Source organism: Erinaceus europaeus, chromosome 21, assembly GCF_950295315.1.
Source record: "Erinaceus europaeus chromosome 21, mEriEur2.1, whole genome shotgun sequence".
Lineage (NCBI taxonomy): Eukaryota > Metazoa > Chordata > Mammalia > Eulipotyphla > Erinaceidae > Erinaceus > Erinaceus europaeus.
In genome coordinates this window covers 12,162,877-12,183,351 of record NC_080182.1, presented here as the reverse complement: position 1 = coordinate 12,183,351, position 20,475 = coordinate 12,162,877, and the positions used below count along the sequence as shown (strand labels likewise).

General features: G+C 55.2%; 1 protein-coding gene across 1 annotated transcript in view; it reads right to left on the bottom strand.

The window, feature by feature from the left end:
* The window catches only part of SCN5A (sodium voltage-gated channel alpha subunit 5), a 110,544-nt gene that overhangs the window by 76,277 nt on the left and 13,792 nt on the right, over window positions 1–20,475 (bottom strand). Inside the window, exons 2-5 of the mRNA XM_060180411.1 lie at window positions 15,132–15,457; window positions 13,324–13,441; window positions 4,610–4,700; window positions 3,203–3,331 (exon numbers count right to left, since the gene is read on the bottom strand). Coding sequence (XP_060036394.1) covers window positions 3,203–3,331; window positions 4,610–4,700; window positions 13,324–13,441; window positions 15,132–15,404 — 611 coding nt within the window. The 5' untranslated portion in view covers window positions 15,405–15,457. The remainder of the gene's footprint in view (window positions 1–3,202; window positions 3,332–4,609; window positions 4,701–13,323; window positions 13,442–15,131; window positions 15,458–20,475) is intronic.

Here is a 20,475-nt window from a genome sequence, read left to right as displayed (position 1 = left end):
CTTCAGAGGGGACGGCCAACGCCTCAGCCACTGCAGTGCCTGCCACCCTCTCTCTCTGCCCTCCCTCGATTCCCCTCCAGGTCTGGTTTCCATAACAACCCAGAAGGTGGGAGGCTGTGTTCATGAACAGGTAATGCCCAGTGAGGAAGGGGGTGGCAGGGGAAGCGAGAATCAGGGCTCCTGGCAAGCTTGCTGGCACCTCTCTGCCCTGTTCCCACAACCTGAAAATTGGGGAGGGTCGGGTTCATGCTCGGGGCACCCGTCACGGCTACGTGCATGAAGTGTGGTTGTAGTCCTAGCACAGCTGCTGGTTCATTTTATCAGCTGGGACAGGTGGGACCAGGCTCTCTCTGAGCCTCAGTTTCCCCACCTGCAAGGCAGAGGGCATGCTGGGGGGCGTTTCACTGGAGAGAACTCTGCTGGCTCAAGACTCCCTCAGCTCTCCCAGAAGCCGCGTGGCACTGAGCCCACCTGGCTAGACTAGTGTGTGTGACTGCACGGCCATGGCTGTGATGAGTGGCTGGCAGCAGGCAGGATCACCGTCCACAAAGGCTGGCACAAACCCTGCACCCCAGGGAGCCCCAGAGGACTGTAGCGTGAGGAAATGTGGAGAGAGACCAGTAGCCTCTGAACCCCTGTTCTGCTCTGTCACCTTTGGTTTTGGTGTGGATAAGAGGCAGGAGGCATTGATGAAGAAGATTCTGAACAGAAGGAGATGTTCCCCTGGGGTCCTGTGGGGATGGAGTCGGGGGCTCTCCCACAGGGCAGGGCAGGATGACTGACTGGATGAGGGCTTGAGGTCACAGAGAGCAGCTCCCAGTCACCAGGTGAGGGAGGCTGGGCCAGGCCTTTCCCGGGTCTAGGGATGCCGTTGCCATGACACAGTTCTGCTCAGGCTCTGGCAGGAAGGAAAGGCGGGTGGCTCCCTCAGAAGCCCCTTGCCACCGGGGCCTGTGAACCACTGTGCCCTGCGTGCTGCATCCTGGAGCCAGGGCCCTGGTGGCTGTTTGCAAGTCAGTGCCATCTCTCCACAGACAGGGCTCCCTCTGCCCTCCACAGACACGCCTCCCCCCACCCGACCCAGGTTCTCCGATGATGATCTGGCTTCTCAGCAGGAGCAAACAGAAGCAAGCAAGAGAGAAACCCTCATCACCTACCAATCACCACCTGCAATTCTGCCTTCCCCGCTCGGTGCACTAAGGCTCCTCTTGAGCCCTGGGTCCCTCCTTCCTCACATCTCCTCCTCATCTCTACTGGATCACTCCCATCAGCCATAAACATGCCTCCCTCTCCCCACGTCCTTCCTTCATCCCTGGTCTCCTCTGGCCACCACCCAATTTTCTGTCCCGTTTTGTACCAAACCCCACAGAACAGATGTCCCTCCCAGCCCCACCTCCCCTCGCACTCTCTCCCGAACCCCCTCTCTGGTGAGTGGAGCCTGTCTTGCAAATCTAATCTTCCCATTGTCCACTGCAAAGGCAGGTCTATTCTTGAAGCTCTTTTCTTCAGCCTGCACAAAGCATCTGTTAAGAGGAGGCAGAGTCCCGGGCTTGTTTTGGAGTGCCACTGTCTCCTGGCTTCTCTCACCCTCTCTGGAATACTCTCCAGCCACCTCTGCTCCGTCCACCTTCCTAGCTGACCTCAAGACACTGGCGGGTCCCCGGATGCCTTCCCTTCTCTGGTCACATTTGTTCCTGGGTGGGTGACCTCATCTGGTGAGTGGGCTGAAAATGCCATTGCCATCCTGGTGGCTTCTAGCTTTACAGCTCCACTGGGGACCCCGTTCCTGACTCCAGGTGGGAGTATTCACATGCTTCTTGGATGGCTCGTGCCTGGGGCACTCAGATGCAGTGCATTCTGGGGGCTTTGATTCCTTTCCGCCCTCGGCAAGTCTCCATTTCAACCTCGGCTCACACCATCCCCCCAGATACTCAGGTTCAAAACTGCCTTCCGAATAGATCCAGAATCTCGGCTCCTTCACTCTCCCCTTTTGCACTCTGGCTTTAGTCATTGTCTTTCTGTCCTGTCTACCAAGACAACCTCTTGGCTGCTTCCTGCTCCTACCCTGGTCTTCCACAGTCTCCCGGTCCACACAGCAGCCAGGGAAGATCACCCCATTCCCTGCCTGCTGACCCCAGGCTGTCATTACTCATGGCTCTTCCCTCAGAGCCTGGCCCTGCCCCACCACTCTGCACCCTCGCCTACCATGGCCCTTGCTCTTGCTCACTCTGCCGGGCCCAGGACTAAATCCGACTGAATTCTTCCTGAGCTTCAGTCCCCCTCCGCAAAACTGTGGGTTGGTGGACTACTCGGCCCAGCACCAACCTTTCCCAAGTATAGACACTGAGGCCCAGCAAGGGCAGAGGTGTGACTGCCCCGATATCCTAAGTTATATCTGCTTCTGGCCAATGTGGCAGCCAGCCCTGGGCACACGAGGCTGGCCACAGGCACTGGGCTTTCAGACAGGGCCTGACCCCCTGACCACAGCGCCCGCATGGGTGGGTGGCCTCCTTGGCCAGCTGTCCCCACTGCTGCCTGGCACCCAGAGTGCACTGTGATGGTGATGGGCAGGTGGGAGTCAAGCTCACTCTCTGGCTGAGAGTGTCCTCGGCCACAGCGGTCTCAACAGGATGGGAATGTGGGATTCTGCCCCTCTCGTCGTGCCCTGCTGCCTCTCGGGTTGGTCTGAGAAGCCCCTGGATCACATCAGTGACAGGGTAGGGGGGCTGTCAGGCACGCCCACTGTGGACTTCACATGAGTGGTGAAGCCTGACTTTCTGGGGAAGCTGGGCCTCTTCGGCCGGCTCCTTCTGTGGACTCCCTCACTTCTCATCCTTAATCAACCTGGGATCCAGTGATCCAGAAACACCGGGCTGTAACACTGACTTCCCTAGGTGGGAAGGGCAGAGGAGGCCACCCAGACTCTTATTGTAGTTCCCAGAGCACAGGACTGTGGTGGACTCACAGGTAAGCCCAGGGACCGACTGCCACGGCCACAGCAACTCACTCTAGCTTCATCTCTCCCCACAAGGATAGGCCAAGGCCTCCACCCTGCCTGTCTCCTGTCACAGCGGTATGGAGGGTGCTCGCTCTCAGCCCTGCAGAGATGCCTGGGGACCGCGGAGGGTGGCAGAGTGGGGCCGGGGTGATGCACACACACCTCTCAGCGTGGTCTGCACGGCGCAGTGTGTCAGGTACTTACGCCATGACTATCACGCTGAAGTCCAGCCAGTTCCAAGGGTCCCGGAGGAAGGTGAATGCGTGCAGGCAGAAGCCTCGGGCCAGAATCTTGACCAGGGACTCGAAGGTGTAAATGGCAGTGAAGGTGTACCTGGGGAGACATGGGCGGGCAACTCAGGCCAGCAGGGAGGCTGCAGGCCAGGCTCCCCATGTGGCAGCTCCTGTCTCAAGGGGTCAATAGATTAGGCACGGGGCAATACCCCATAGCAGAGCTGGTGCTGGGGGCCAGGGCTCTGTCTCAAACATTGGGCTGACTACAGCTGCCTGCCTGCCTGCCTACCATGTGCCCTTCTGAACTCCCTATCCCCATCTCTCGGTTGTCTCAGTGTGAGAACATTCACCCCTCTCACGCTGGCCCTGGGGTCCACAGTAGGCACACTCAGGTGATGTTCCTGGTCAGTGTGTCCTCGGGCAGCTGGTGACAGGGGCATGGTTCACCCTGCCTACAGGTAGGTGGGTACCTGATATTTGGAGGGGGGTCTGGATGGGGAGCTGTGTCCTCTGCCCAGTATGGGCTGAAAGTACCGCAAATGCTGCATGCTGCCTTCCAGATGCCAGTAGCTAGACACAGCACCCGGCCGGGATGACATGCCAGGTGTTATGTGAGCACTAACAGCCACCAAGGAAACCACTGTGGGGAGAGAGTCTGTCCCCAGTATGCCACCGGCCCCCTGAAACCAAGAAGCTGTGCTCAGTGGGTGAGAGGCTTTCATTCTGGAAGGCCCAGAGGCAGCTCCCTTCCTTCTTCTCTCCCTGCTTTTCCATCTCTCTCCCTTTCTTTTTTCCTTTCCTTCTTTCTACCAGAGCATAGCTCAGCTCTGGCTTATGGTGATGTGGGGTACTGAACCTGGGGCTTTGGGACCTCAGGAACGGGAGTCTCTCAGCATAACCATTATGCTATCTCCCCCTGCCCAGAAGCAGCCACTTTCAAAGTCTGTGCGAACAGTTATGGCTTACTTGGCAGAGGGCAGGCAGCAAGGGAGCCTGGAGGGGGAAGTGAAGGGGGGCAGGCCTGTTCCTGGGGGAGCACACCTCCTAGCTGTGTGATCTGTGGGCGAGCTCCTGCTCCAATTCTCAGCTTCCTCACCTGTGAGTGGGGCAGTGACTACATCTACTGGTTGTCACCAGGGGTAAAGGTGACACTGCCTGGAGTGTCAACATCTGTGATGATGTCAGTCTCCCTCAGAACTGCCCACCCTCCTTAGAGTGGGACAGGGGGAAGCCCGCTCTGCTAACCTGGGGCGTGTTCTACCCCAGGACAGGACTGGGAGGGGCGTTGGGGAGTCGGTCCCTGGGCCTGGACGCAGCCCTTCTAGGGTGACTTCTGGGGCGGAAGGGAGGAGAGGCCAGGCGGGGGCTGTGTACTCACTCGACGTATTTGGTCCAGGGCGGAGGGTCGTGCTGGGCCATGAACACGCAGTTGGTGAGGATGGTGCACATGATGAGCACGCTGAAGAGCGTGGCGGGTCAAGGAAAGCCGTGAAGTGGCTGGCATGCCCCCTCCACTAGGGCTCATCAGCAGACCTGAGAGAGGGGCTCTAGGGGGGTCCCAGGCCTGTGCCCATCCTTGCCCGTCTCCCCACCTAAGCCAGCCTCTGGCCCCTGCCTGGCACTGGCACTCCCAGATGCCCCTGCGGGCTGTCATTCTGGGTCCCCGGCTCCCAGGCCGTTGGGCAACAGAGGTCAGAGCGGCCCCAAGTCCTGGGGTGGCTCCTCATGCTGAGGGCAAAATGCTCAGAGAAACCAGCAGTCAGCTCTGGGAGAGCCAAACTGGGGCGACTCATTCACTGAGGGAGAAAGCAGGCAGATGGACCCACTGCACAGGGAGAAGGTTAAGGTCAGCATCAACCCAAACACGAAGCAACACAATGCACAGCCACCTTTTGACCTACAAACTACCTGGTCACAAGTGAAGGGCTACCATACAGGGTTTGGTCACAAGCTCACAATGCAATTTTCCCTGGGGGGGGGGGTAAATTACAGGCACTTCAGAGCAGGGGAAGGAGGGGGGCAGTTGAGTAACAGGAGTTTGCAGTGGTTTTGAAGTTTGGCCAAACACAATGTATAGTAATTCATGGCCTTTGTTTTAAGGGGGGAGGGGCATATGCAGGAAGGCAGCCCCCATCTGGAGAAGCCATCCATCATTAGGTCAGGGGAACCTGCCATTATCTTGCCCCAGAGGGGGAAGAGCCTGGGATCGACTCACTTGGACCTCAATGGAAACATTGGTCTGGACTTCCCAGGCAGTGGGCCCACTCTCCAACACACCCCACCTGCTCCTCTGCCCCTGCCAGGGACCCCCAAATCTGCCCGTTAGCACAGCCCCTCTGTGGTGTGTCCCCAGCAGTCACACCTCCCTGTGAAGCACCCCTGTGGCAGAAGGCCCCCTAAGAGGTACCCCCTCCACGGAAGCGCCTTCTCATCTGAGCAGTGAGCTGCTGCAGCTTCCGCACCCCCCCCCCCCAGGGAACTGGGGGCCCTGCCCACACCAGCATGTCGCTGTTTTCTGAGTGACAATGTCCATCTGTCCCTCCACACCCAGAAGGGGAGCTCTCGATATGCCAGGACTGTATCTCGGGCACCCTCTGGACTCTCGGCCTTGAACTGAACTGCCCTTGTCTGACCTGACTGTCCAGACTGCTGCTACAGGTCAGATAAAATTTTGCATGATGTTCAAGGCCTCCTCACCTCTGGAAGACAGGTGGGGGACAAAGGGCAGGGGCCCTCTGCTGCCCTCGAAAACCTCCTCCCAAGCCCCGTGGCTGCCCACAGGCCCACAGGAGCAGTGCTAATTGAACTCCAGGGGTCACTCCTCCCTCCCCACCCCACTCCTCCCTTCTCCAGGACAGGTTTGCTTGATAGGGGGGAAGGTGAGGCGGTGCATCAGAAAGACTGGACGAGCTGGATGAGCTGGCTCAGGTGAGGTGAGAGGCCACCCCAGGTGGGGAGAGAGCAGAGGGAGGCCTCTCAAGTCCTCTGGGTGGGTGCCCCCCACCTCGCCCCACCTCGCTCTTCTAGGAAACCAGACAATCAGACAACACTTGTGCAAACCCAAACCCCAGCTTGTGAGGAATTTTCTAGTTGCTCATCTGAGGTGAGAGGGGATTCGACTTTGGGGACCCCTCCTGTAGTCAAACCAGAGGTGCTCAGCCTCAGAGGTCATGTTTCCAGGGAGCTCCAAATCCTCCTTGTCAGAAGATACCTTTCTTTCTGGGCACTGCTGTCCCTTGATACTCTCTTCACCCACCGCTTAATGTGGGCTTCTGGGGCAAGCTTTTCTCTCTCCCTGCCTTCAAGGGCAGGATTTGATGGCCATCTCAGAACTACTCTCTTTCCCTCTCCCTCCGCCAACAAAGCTTTCCTCAACACAGCTGAGAGCCACTGCTAAGCTCCCACCAGGAGCCCAGATAACTCCGGACACATGAGCAAAATGATGCCAAGAGCAAGAATTCAGGGAGCCCTTTCTCGATGCCAGGCTCTGCTCTCTGTCCCCATGAACAATTTTACTCTTCCACTGCAACAACTGTGTGAGGTGGGGACTTTACAGCTACTGTGTATGGAGGAGACAGGGGCTAGAAGAAGTGAGGTGGTGCAGTAGCAAAGGAAGTGGACTCAGAAGCAGGAGGTCTTGATTTTGACCCCGGTTCCACATATGGCAAAGTGATGCTTTGCTGGTCTCTCACATGAGTAAATAAGTAAATCATAAAAGAAGAAGCTAGGTTGCAGGTCGGGCAGTAGCGCAGCAGGTTAAGCACACGTGGCGCAAAGCGCAAGGACTGGTGTAAGGATCTCAGTTTGAGCCCCTGGCTCCCCACCTGCAGGGGAGTCGTTTCACAGGTGGTGAAGCAGGTCTGCAGGTGTCTGTCTTTCTCTCCCCTTCTCTGTCTTCTCCTCCTCTCTCCATTTTTCTCTGTCCTATCCAACAACGACAACATCAACAACAACAATAATAACTACAACAAGGCTACAACAACAAGGGCAACAAAAGGGGGAAAAATGGCCTCCAGGAGCAGTGGATTTATGGTGCAGGCACTGAGCCCCAGCAATAACCCTGGAGGTAAAAAATAAATAAATAAATAAAAATTTAAAAAAGAAGAGGCTAGGTTGGGGGTGGGGGTAGGACAGCAGGTAGACAGCCTCCTCCGACCCCAAACATGCACATCCAAGTCCCTGGACATGATGAATGTAATCCATGTTCATTTCTGCGCCAAAAGGGACTTTGCAAGTTTAATTACATTAAAGATCCTGAGATGGGGAGGAGGTTACCACCTCTTATCTGGGGGGGCCCAATATCAACCCAGGGTGTCTTCAAGGGGAGGCAGGGGATGCTGGTGAAAAGCATTCTGCCAGCTATTGCTGGCTTTGAAGATGGAAGGAGACTGAAAGCCAGCAACTCACGTAGCCTCTAGAAAAAGCCCAGCAAACAGCTTCTCCCCCAAAGGAAGGCAGCCCTGCTAGGTTCTTGATTCCAGCCCAGTGTGAACTTTGGGGATTTCTAAGCTGAGAACCGCAAGCAAGAAGCTGCAGAGCTTGTGATGACTGTCTGCAGGAGTTACGCAAGAAATTGGAGAGTTGGTGGCGGGGTCTGGTCTGCATGCCCGGCCACCTGACGTCGCCTCTGCTCTGAGCCCTGATGCTGCTCCCGTCAGCCCCAAGGTCATCGGGTCCATGCCCTGCCTCCAGGTAGGATGGGTTGCAGGAGTCACAGAGCTTCAAGGGGGAGTGTTACCCCACGTTTGGACTCTGCCGTCTAAAAGAGCGACTGCACATCTGAGCATCTTTAAGAACAAAGCTGAGGGCTGGGGTGGGAGGGGGTCAGCTGGTGGAGTGCTCACCTTGCATGCCTGAAAACCTGAGCTCACTCCTGCCACTGCACATGATACACTCTGCCCCCTCTCTCTCCCTTTCTCCTATAAAAAAAATAAAAACAAGCTGCCTGGTGACACATCTGACACAGCACACATGCACAAAGACCCTGGTTCAAGTTCAAGCCCAGGGTCTCCACCTGCCAGAGGGAAGCTTCACAAATTGTGAAGCAGCGATGCAGGTCTTTCTTTCTCTTCCCCTTCCCTCTCAATTTTTCTCTGCTTCTATCCAAAATGGATATATATATATGGGGGGGAGGGCAAAAACAAACAAACAAACAAACCTATAAGTAAGGAATAAACCTCACCTGAGCAGGTCCATCTGACCAAGTCAGGCAGGCACTGGAGTCAAGGGACGTTCTAAGAAGCTAGACCAGCCTCTGGGAGGGCCTCCTGGAGAAGGCATCTAGAAAGTCACCGAAGGCTAGAACTTCTCTGGCAAGCTGGCCATGGTGAAGCAAGGTGGGCTGAGGGGCCAGACTCCGCTCTCGAGATCAAACCTCCATCTCAGTTCTCATTAGAGTTAAGGAAAAGGCCCCTCAGCAGAGGGGGGTAGGAGTATGGATGGACTGCCTTGAACTGAGGACTTGGCTAGACTGAGACAGGTGGGCTGAGGTCTAACGAGACTCTGAGAAGCAAAGCTGTGGTGGAGAATGACACCTGATCGCTTAAAACCTTGCCTGGCTTCTCTGTTCTTGAAGACGGCCCTCCCGCTGCCACCAGTTACTCCTCTGTGCGCACTTTCTCCTACCTGGACAGAGCCTTAGTCCACGTCACTGTGCCCCAAGCGTCCTCTGGTCCCCTGCAGAACCCAGCGTGTGGCCAAGACCACAGATTTGAGTCAAGTGTACTCCTGCTGGGCGACACCTGTCAACTCTGCTGGCTGCAGGGCACTGTGTGGGCTGAGGCAAAGGCCAGCTTTCCAGACCTGAGCTCGGTGGAACATCTCCAATCCTGTCATGTCATTGGCCCCAAACACCCACACCCAGCTCTGTGATTAAAATGCCAGCAAGGACTGCTGCCTACAGGGGCTGGGGGAAATGCCTGGAACCTGGGCTGCCTGGCTTCAGATCCCAGGGAGGAAAGCAAAAGAAAAACAAAGGACAAACCAGAATACTCCCAAAGAGATGGGAAGTAACTGTTGGGGGTGGGTATTTTCTCATCTAGTTATGCTATAAAACAAGAACATTTGTGTCTCAAACACACAAATGCTCTCTCTCCCAACCTTTCTCCCTCTCTCTTGATTGCCCATTTAAATCTGCGAGCAAGACGTGGGAGGATTTTTGTGAACAGAACCCATGCACCCAGTAAGGCCAAATGCCTCTCGGTGTGAACACGGGGCCTTTCTGAATGTGACAGCAGTGGGATCTGGAGTTCAGCTGGCTTCTGCTATTTAATCCTGGCAGGAACACATTCTGCAGGGTTACCAAAAGAAAAACAAATTCTACATGCCCATATTGACTTTGTAGGCAGCTTCTTAGAGACGCTGCAGTGCAGGTGTGGAGCACTGAGCAGACTCGGACGCAGCTGGCAGCCGGACAGGGAGCTGAGGTGAAGCAGCCCTGTGCCACTGGACACACACCTCCCGAGAACAGGGCTGCACTCCTGCCCCTTTTCAAGTCTTCCCCGCCCCCTCCTTGTCCTCTCCAGAGGGCCTAGCAGAGAACTTGGCTTAGGTGAGGACCTAGACGTCTGAACAGCCATGAGACCGTGAGCCGGCCCTGATTCAGAGTTTCAGTTCTGAGAGATGAAACAGTTCTCGAGAGCTGTCGAAAAACAATGGGTGTGGAACTCAGCCTATGGTGCGTGACACGCTAAAAAGTGGCGAAGGTGGTGAATTGTGTCATGGGTTTCTTCCTCACAATAAAAATAATGTTAGCAGAGTGAGAGTTCATGATTCAGAATATGAAATTGGGGGGGGGGCCAGGCACTGGTGTATTACATGACATTACAGTGTGGGGCAGCAGGGGTAGACAGCATAGTGGTTCTGCAAAGAGACTCATGCCTGAGGCTCCAAAGTCCCAGGTTCAATCCCCCGCACCACCATAAGCCAGAGCTGAGCAGTGCTCTGGTAAAACAAACAAAAATAAACAAACGTTACATTAAAGTGCGCAAGGACCCATGTTCAAGCCTCTGGCCCACACTTGCAGGGGGAAAGCTTCATGAGCAGTGAAGCAGGGCTGCAGGTGTGTCTCTGTCTCTCTCCCTCGCTATCTCTTCCTCCCCTCTCAATTTTTCTCTATCTCTATCCAATAATAATAAAAATATTAAAAAAAACAAAAAGTAAAACAAAATATAAAATGTGTCTTGTGCATTAGGAATGTGGGCCTTCGCTGTTTGGGGTGATAAAGTGTTCTGGAGTTCAGATAGCAATAGTGGTTGTGCAAGCTCTTGGACAGGCTGGAATTAGGGAGGGCAGGTGGTGGCACACCTGCTTAAGTGCTCACAATTCAGTGTGCAAGGACCCAGTTTCAAGCCCCTGGTTCTCACCTTTCGGGGGAAATCTCCACAAGTGGAGAAGCAGTGCTGCAGGTCTCTGCCTTTTTCCCTTTCAATCTCCCCTTCCTTCTCTATTTCTCTATCCAATAATAAATAAATAATAAAATTACGAAAAGACATTATTGGATAGGCTAGAATTCACTGAGCTGGATACTTGATGCTAAGCTGAGGCTGGGGAGGTGGTTCAGCAGTAGAGCAAATGCCTTATATATACATATACGAGGTCCTAGGTTCAATCCCTGGCACCACATAAAATGGCAGGGCAGTGCCCTCTCAATAAAAAAATAAATAAAATGCTAAATTTTGTGGTATATATATTATAGCTTAGTTAAAGAGGAGGAGGAGGAAGAGAAGGAGAAGAAGAATCAAGGAGGAGGAGGAGGAAGAAGAGAAGGAGAAGAAGAAAAATCAAGGAGGAAGCTTCATGAGCTGTGTGTGTGGTGGGGAGGGAGGGGCATGCTGTGGTATTTCCCCTTCTCTTTGTGTCTCTCATCCTCTGTCAAAAAGGAGAAAATAGCCACCAGGAGTGGTGGAGTTGGTGCAGGCACAGAGTTCCAGTGATAAACGCGGTGGCAAATAAGTACATGAATAAATCAATGCAAGGAGACGTTGTAGATCCCTAGGCTTCCACACAGATGATTCACGGCCCTCAGAGACTGACACTGGAAAGTTGTCTCAGGACAACTCCTGGGGACTTGGCTAAAACACTGATTCCAGTGGGGCCTGATTCAGTTAGTGCTACAAGGCCTTCTGACACAGCCGAAGCCCCTGGTCTGGGTACTGCCTCTCAAAGGTCATTTTCTGTCTAGGGCCTAGGAGGGCTGTTCCCAAGCCCTCCCATCCCCTTAGCCCCGAGTCCACTAGGGGTGCTGTTGAGGCCCGGCCTGGAGCTCGGGTTCCCAGGCAGTGGAGTGTCAAGGCTGCGGTGGCTGGGAGTCCAGCACAAGGCCTCATAGAAGCAGAGGCATTTCCCAGGGGCGGCTGCCCTGGGGGACACAGGCTGGTTCAGAGACCTCAGGGCTGGCCCTGCTATGTAGCCAGCACCTCCTACCTCAGAGCCACTGCTCAATGGACCTCGGTCAGGTGGGATTCTCTACCCCCTTTCCTCCCACCAGCCTCCCTGCCCTCATCCACCCCTCGGCCCAGCCCAGCCCAGGGCCCTGCAGGAACCCCAGCCCAGAAGCTGCTGCATCCCTGGGGGCTGCTGTGCTGGCAAACAGCACAGGGCTGGTTACCTACCTGGAGGAGCAGCCCCCGGGGGCAGCCAGAGCCCTCAGGCAGGGAGGCCACGCCCCTGCAGTAAGGCCTGGGAGAGGCTCAGAGCAGGCAGGAGGCCAGCCTCCTTCTCACCAGGCTGTGCCCACACCAGGGCAGGAATGACAACTATTCGTGTAGCTGTCTTGTGGCTCTTCGGGGAATAGTGACATTCCCAGGGTGCTGGGTGAAGTTGCTGGTAGCCACAGGGAGCATGGGGACAGTTGCAGAATAGCTCCAGGTGACACTGAAAGCTCCTCTTGCCTCACAGAGAGATGGAGCTGGGCAGGGCAGGCTGGCCCCTGCCAGCATGCTGCCTGGCTCAGTGTCCCCACCCTGGAGACAGACTTGCCACGGCCATGGCCTACACTGGTCCTGAACGTATCTCAGGACACCAAGATAAGGGCAAGGGTGAGCTGAGTGAGGGTCTGCATCAGACTCCACAGTGAGGCACTGCAATCAGCCCCTGGCTTTGGCACCCAGGGGGGGCACAGAGTGGCACCCATATGCCAGTCCCCTTGCTCTTAGTGACCTAATTTCTTACTGGACAGCTGTTTTCCTTAAGCCTTCTGCCCTGCCCACGAGGTGATGGGGGAACCCCCAAAAGGTTCATCCAGAGTGGGGGAGGGGCTGGGGAGCCCTAGTAGGCTCTGTGGGACCAGCCCATCACCCCCCCATCTAATCACATCACTGAGTCAGCTGCCAGCCACAAGGAGGCTGCCAAGGCTGCCTGATCACTCACACTTGCCCTTTCCATGGCTCCTGTGAGAGTTCCTTTGCTGGGGACTAGCTGTGAGCAGGTGTTGGCACCCTATCCCAGACGCAGCCCCAGCACAGCCACCCTCGGGCACAGAGATCAATACCCATCCCTTTTCCCACTGCATCCCTCCAGAGCTCTCCTCACAGCCCACAGCTCTTCTGGGCTGTTCTTTATGTAATTGAACACTCCAGAGTTCTCTGAGCAGCTCTGAAGCTGCAAGCGCTTTGTCAACACCTAATCAAAATGGGAGTGTTGCCTCCCTCGAAAGATACCCACGTGTGAACGAGCCCCAGGCCTCTTCACAGGGGAGGTGGTTTCGCCCTGTTGCCAAACCCCCCTGCAAACGATGGTGGGCAGCGGTGGGCAGGGTCAGGGGTTGCAGTGGGAGGGGACATCTGGTGCCAGCATGAGGGCCAGGGGACAGTGACAGGCCTCATTTCTTCTGGGAGCCTGGGGAGTTTAGCTTCTAGGATGTTCCTCTCCTGGCAAGTCATCACAGGGCTTCTCAAACTTTCAGGGCCCCTGGGATCTTGTTAAAATGCAGATGGCAGAGTCCATAGGGCAGGGCAGAGCCTACACCTTCACACTCACAAGTGCTGTGTGTCTGAGGACCCACCAGGAATGGGGGGAATGGGCACCACCCTCGGCCCTATCCACACACTCCCCACACCATGTGCACAGTAGGGGCAGCCAGCAAAGGATATGAATGAACCAGAATCTTCACAGCCGCTCTCCTGATGGGGTGGAAGGGACTGAGCACATACAAGGCGTTGGTGGCACTGAACCGGAAGATGGTCTTGCCTTTATTCAGCACGATGAAGGTCTGTGGGCAGGGAGCTGTTATAGGTGGAGGAGAAGGACCACCCCTTGACCCCTGTTAGAGAGAGGCTTGTGGGTATGGGGGGAAGTTATTGGCTGAGGACCCTAGAGTCCTGGCTGAGGACTGAGGTGGCCAGAAAGGAAAGGGGCGCTAAGAGAGGGAAGTGACCTAGCATATTGCAAAGGCCAGTGGAGCCTCTTTGAGTCAGTCAGGGCTGAGGTGGGAGGAGGTCAAGTTCAGGCGAACTGTCAGATTGGGAGGGACTTAGCTGAGTTTCAGATACAGTTCCCACAGGAAGGGGTCCCTTATGATCCCAGCCTCGCCGGCATCTCCTCCATCCCCTCCTCTCTTGGCTGACTTCTTTCTTCCCATGGGGCCCACTGCAGAGGGAGTTATGGGTGAGGAGAAGAAACAAGGAAATGCAGGGCCCAGCCTGGGAGAGAGAATTCCCTGGGGTGGGAATTTTTCCTGGGACGGAGAATACATGTCAGCTACCCCGGAGGAGACAATCAAGTGTTCCTTGGTCTACACAGCACAGGGGCCCAGGAAATGGATAGTGAGCGCTGGAGGCTGAGCCACATGCACTGGGCCAGATGTTGCCCCTGGAGACAGCAATGTCCCCTTCCCAGTTGCCCAACTGTAAGGGGACCCCTGCAGAGATGGGCTGGTCAGATGTGCTGGGACTGCCCCTGGGCCTTTGTGGCAGGGAAGACAGAAAGTTAGAGGCCAGAATCACTCCTGGGAGATGGTTCAGGTGTTTCTGGACACACAAACAAAAAAGATGATGTCCCTGACTCCTCCCAGCTTCAATTGTCACCAGTCCCCCAAAGTCCAACCGGGCCCTGACCCCCCTCTCTGGGTCCCCCTTCTCCAACTCTTCCTGCCCTAGCAAGCTCCAACCAAGCTGTCATTATGACTTGTCATCTGGCTGCGGCCTTAACTCCACCCTGTCACCTCCAGCTCTGGCAGTGAGCGGAGCCCACCCACCTGGAATCATCCCAACTCTGGCCTGTCTCTGGCCCCAACTGTCAACCTCCTCCTCTCTCAGCCCCACCCCTACCCTGGCAGGCGGGAGGTGTGGGGGGGCCTGGGTCAAGGAGTACAGGTTCCTGTTCAAGGTCTCCCACCTGTGCTGCACACTAGGTGGGCTTCCCCTCCCACTCGCACTAAGCAGAGTGTCTACAAGGTCCGGGCCACTGCTGGGGTGTCTCCCAATTCTGAGGCCCTCTGGTGTAGCCAATGCCTGGTGGCAAGTTCTCTGGGCCTGGGGAAGGGGACTACATTTTGCCTCTAGTCATGAGAGATTTGTGGGGGGGGAGGGGCACAGCGTTGACATAACTCAGGATAGGACTCAGGCCTGATTCCAATTCACACACGCCATGGGACAGGTAGGCGTCCTCCAGAGGTGACAATGTAACCAGCAAATGACTTGCAAAGCTTTGCATGAGAGCTGGAGTTCAACGCCGGCTGCCCTCTCCACCAAAGCACCAGACCCTCTCTTGTGCTGCAGAATTCTGACCTTTTTTTCTCAGACTCTGAAATTAAGTTGACTGGGACACAGTTTGCCCGTGACTCAGTCCTCCAAAGCCCAGGGGAAACCCACCCCACACGCAGCCCCAGATGGCGACAAGGTCCCCGGGCTGCCTGCTGCTTTGACAGGAGGAAGTGTGGGCAGGGGGTGGGTGGCAGTCACCTTTTGGGTGCTGTAGAAGGGGTCCAGGTCCTCCAGGGGCTCCCCGATGAGCTCGCGAGGTGGGTTGCCATAGAGATCCGGTAGCTTTTTGGAGGCCTGCAGGTCCAGCTGGGGCCGGGGAGCCTCCTCCTCCGGCAGCCCGTCCCGGCTCTCCTGCAAGGTGGCTGAGCCCTGGGCTTGCTTCTCTGCCATGCGCTTCTCGATGGCCGCCAGGGACTCCCGGGTGAACCTGCGGAAGCTGCTGGTGCCCCGAGGTAACAGGAAGTTGGCCATCTTCTCATCCTGCTTCTGGGGCACGGGCTGGCCTCACGCTGCCTGCCGGGAAGCTAGAAGACACAGACCGCCGGCGTGACACAGGGGCTAGGCTGCTGGGGGAGGACAGGGCAGGGAGGGGGCACAGGTGACTGACAAAGGTCTGGCTAGATGGAGCACCCTTCCTTCCAGTGGGTGGGTGTGTGTCAAAACCTGCAGAAGAGTCAGCCCTCCCTCCCTGTGAGCAAGTGTGAGTGAGGCAAGAGTGATGCTGTCATCCCAGCCCCTTCATGCTGCCGCATTCGACACAAAAGGAAACGCTCATGCCCGATGGTTCCTTAACTCAGCCCCCTTTGTGACGCTTGACATACCTCCCAGAGCTGGTACCCATGCAGCTGAGAGGGTGGCTCCAGGGCAGAAGTGTGGCCTGGCATCTTTTCACCCCAGGTCCCTGGCAGGGCCAACACCAGACAAAGGACAGACCGAATGATGCAGAATATGAAGATGGTGAGCAAGGACATTACGAGATGCCAAGAGGGGCTGGGCGGTGGCACAGCTGAGTGCACCACACCACTTTACCATGCACCAGGACCCAGGTTCAAGCCCCCGGTCCCCACCTACAAGGGGACAGTTTCACAAGTGGTGAAGCAGTGCTGCAGGTATCTCTCCTTTTATCTCCCACTCTACCTCTACTCTCAATTTCTCTCTATCCTGTGCATCAGGATGGCTGGGTGGTCTAAGGCGCTAGACTTAATTTCTCTCTGTCCTGCCAAATAAAAAGAAAAGAGGAAAAGATAATGGCTTCTGGGAGAGAGCCCCAGTGACAGACCTGGTGGCAAACAAACGAAATTCTCCTCTCAAGCTCGTCAACTTCTGGAACCCAAGGAGGGTGATCAGAAGTCTCCTGTATGGACCCTCAAATTCCGGTCTCCTTTCTCAGTCTGACTGGCAGGACCCAGCAGAACTGGGGAAGGGAAATGCCCATGAACTAGGCTGCCCAACCCAACAAGCAGGTGACTCCAAGCTGGGAGAAGGGCCTGGTGTGAACACACACCACCCATGACACCAAGACTGAGGAATGTGCTCCCAGCTGCCTCTCCAAAACAGGATGTGGTCTGCACTGCTGACGGAGATGCCACCGGCCAGCCAGGCCACCAGTGACCACATCAAACCCAGGAACAGCCAGCGCCGGGGCTCTAGGGGCCCGGCTGCACACCTGTCGGGCAGCTCTGCCAAGATAGAATCCCTTCCCGTCAGCCGAGGGCCTGCTATGACTTTATCCCTCACCAGTGAGCCTAATCAGAGCCACCGTGCCACCCGCTGCCCCTGGCACGTGGAAGGCCCGGGCCCCAACCACCGTGCACGCCATGGACCTGGCGCCTGGCCAGGTGGCAGGTAAACAGTGAGCAAACACAACACAGCCAGGCCTCCAAAGGGCACCTCTGGTCCTCGGGGAAGTATGGCATGGAATGCGTGAAGGTGAGGGAGGAGAGAGGGAGAGGGAAGGGTGATGTTCCAGGACCTACCCCAACTTCAGAGCCTTTTCCTTCTTAATCCAGGGACTGTTAAAGGAACACTTAAGCTAAGCACAGCGAGTGAGCGAGTAGCATCTGTCTTGGTGAAAATCAAGTCGCTGTCTACCTTCTCTCGCTGAGTGGACAAGAGGGGCACCTGTAACAGTCACCTCCAGCTTGGAAGGTAAAGCTTTATCACCTCCAGCTTGGAAGGTAAAGCTTTATCTTCCTCAGCGGGTGTGGGTGGTAAGTTGGGGGTCATTTTAAGCTTTCTTCTTTGTGTTTTCTCCACTACTTAGACTGTTTATAATGGTCTTGTAGTATTTTAAAACTCAACAATGCAGTGATTTTTTTTTCCACCAGAGCACTGCTCAGCTCTGGCTTACAATGGTGCAGGGGGATTGAACATAGGACTTTGGATGTTCAGGCATGATGATTTTTTTTCTTATAAAATAAAAAGGATGAGACAGTGTCCTTTGGACAAAATGGATGGAATTAGAGGTGATGATGCTTAGCGAAATAAATAGAGGTGAAAGACAATCACCAGATGGTTTCACTCATGTGGAATCTAGAGATTTGATTTGCATGAACTTGCAAAAGAATAGATGCAAACAGTCTCTAGGAGTTTGTGAGAACTCTGGTGGTTACTGCTGGGTGGTGGGAGGGAGGGGACACAGCTTTGGTGGTGGGTATGGTGTGGAACTGTACCCTGTAGCCTTACAATCTTGTGACTCACTATCAACCACACATTTAAAAAGATGGCTCAAAAAAAAAAGGAGATAAAGAAAAACTGGTCTGGTGACAGCAGCCGCAGGCAGGGCAATTCTCTCCACCAAAGGACAATCACAGGTCTTAAAATCAGGAAGCCTCTTTCACTGGGAATTATGTCCTAAAAATAGTGCTTTCTGTCCTGAGGCATCTGTGTCCACGGGCCTGCAAGGCTTCTGGAGACTGTGTACACTCGTGGCCTTGCAGAGGCTTGCTGGGACACACTGACGAGTGTGCATGTGCGTGTGTGCGTATGTGTGTGTGTGTGCGTGTGCGCATGTGCGTGTGTGCATGTGTGCATGTGCGTGTGTGTGTGTGTGTGTGTGTGTGTGTGTGTGTGTGATGGGGTAGGGAACAAGCTTGCACCTGCAGCTATGTTTGAGTAAAGATGCTTTTAAAATTTGTATTGAAGGAGGCCAGGTAGTGGTGCATCCAATGGAGTGCACATGTCACTATGTGCAAAGAACAGGCAGGGTTCAAGCCCCCTGTCCCCACCTGCAGGGGGGACACTTCATGAGTGGTTAAGCAGGGCTGCTCTTTCTCTCTCCTTCTCTATCTCCTCCTCCCCCTCTCAACTTCTTTCTGTCCTATCACATAAAAAAGGCGGGGGGAGGAACAGGGAAAAGATGGCTGCAGGGAGAGGCGGATTTGTCATGCCGGCACCAAGTCCCAGTATATCTCTGGTGACAACAACAACAACAAAAATGTACTGAAATTAACTCTCTGTACAGACTAAGTGTACAGGTGGTTGAATGTCCACAGACTTATCATACCTACTAACTAGCACCCAGGACAAGGACCGGTACCCAACCAACACTCAGACTTGGGCCCCTTCCAGTAACTATCTCTCCCACCCACCCCCATCTTGATGCTGTTAGAGTACTTACGGGGGCTTCTAACAGATTTCATGGTGAAAACCTAGGGGCAGGGTGTGAGGGGAGGAACTGTATCTCACTATTTGGAACCAAGCGCTGTCCTCAGTCATGAACTTGGGCAGCAGGATCCAGTTAGTAACGCCTATGACCCAGGGCCACCGCAGATGCTTCTCTGTCCCATTACAGGCCTGCAGGGATCTCCAATGGTACGAACACTCAGGACTGCTCCAAGCTGACAAGGCTGATTAGACCTGCAGCTGGAGCTTTTGACTCAGTTCATGAATGAAAGAAGCCCTGGTGTCCGGCCCAGGGTTCTAGAAGGGCTTTGTTCTGGCTGGCGTCCAGCGGAGCACCCAGACCCGCTGGGCTCTGGTGGCTTTTGAAAACAGATTCCAGAAGCGGCTCTGGGTTCTCCCGCCCTGTGGGAAGCCTCGGGTTCTAAAGTGAATCAGGTTGGGGTGCTCTGTTTCTGGGCCCTGCGGGTGGCCACACCCATTGTCTCCCTTGTTCTGCGGCTGCATGTACCTGGCCCAGGACCCTGCCCTTCCTCCAGTAGCCCAGGACACGCCCTGCTGTGGCCCTGACTGGCCTGCAAGGCTGCTGGGGTGCCAGGTAAGTCAAGAAGTGACCCGAGGGTGCCCCAGGCTCAGACACAGCTGGATCCCTCATGCCCAGAGGGTTATCTGCTTCTGGCTGGGGAGGCTACAGTGTGGTGGTGGTGGTGGTGGTAGAGGGCTCTCGCCCAGCATCTGCTGGGAGCCTAGCCTTGATGTCCCTCAAGACACCACCAGGGCTAGGGGCAGGGGAGGGAGATTGCTTACCAGGGAGAATGCACACTTCACCATGTGTGAGATGGGTTCAAGTCCCTGGCCACCATACGGGAACACCTGCACGGGGGGTGCTTCCTTGGAGCAGAGCAGTGCTGTGTTACCTTCTCTTTCTCTCTCCTCCTCCTTTCTTTCCCTCTCTGTCTCTCACACTCTACGCGACAATAGAAAGGAAGGAAAGAGAAGAGAAAGAAAAGAAGAGGGTCCTGGTGGTGGTGCATGTGGTTGAACGCACATGTTTTACCTCGTACAAGGACCCAGGTTCAAGTCCCCGGTCCCCACCGGCAGGGGGAAGCTTCACTAGTGGTACAGCAGGGCTGCAGGGGTCTCTCTGTCTCTCTCCCTCTCTATATTTTCCCTCCCCTCTCAATTTCTCTCTGTCTCTATCTAGTAAACAAACAGATAAATAAAAAGATTTAAAGAAAAAGAAGGAAGGAAGGGGGGAGGAAGAAAGGAAGAAAGAAGAAAAGAAAAATTCACCAGAAGCTAAGGAACTGTACAATCCTGAAGCCTCAGAGATAACAACCCTGGTGGCAAATAAATAAATAACCAATTCGATTCAACTAAAGGTATAGTCACGACACCCTTCACCCAAGCTCTTCGCTGCAATGCCAGCATGCTGACCACCCTTCCCTGACAGCCAGCTCCCTGTTCTGTCAGCCCCAGCTGGGACTTCAGCATCCACTGCCCCCCACCTGGTCTCAAGTTCAGCTTCTAGTTTCTGGCTGCCTTACTCCCTAAGTTCTGCTGCCTCCTGAGGGCTTACATTCACTAATTAATCTGAAAGGACAGAGAGAAATTGAGAGAAGAGAGGGAGAAAGAGAGACACCTGCAGCACTGCTTCATTGCTCATGAAGTGTCCCCCTTGCAGTTGGGGAGTGGGGGCTTGAACCTGGGTCCTTGTGCATGGTAATATGTGCATTCAATCAGGGGGCGCCATCACCTGCCCCCTCAGCTCTCCTTTTCAGAGTGGTTCCTGTGGCCCTGTGCAAACATCCTGGCTTCTCCCCAAGGCCACTGTCTGGGAGAGACGTCCTCCCTGCTGGGGCCATGCTGGTCCCACCACCACCTGCTCAAGATGGCAGAGGAGGGCTTAGAGGAGGTTGAA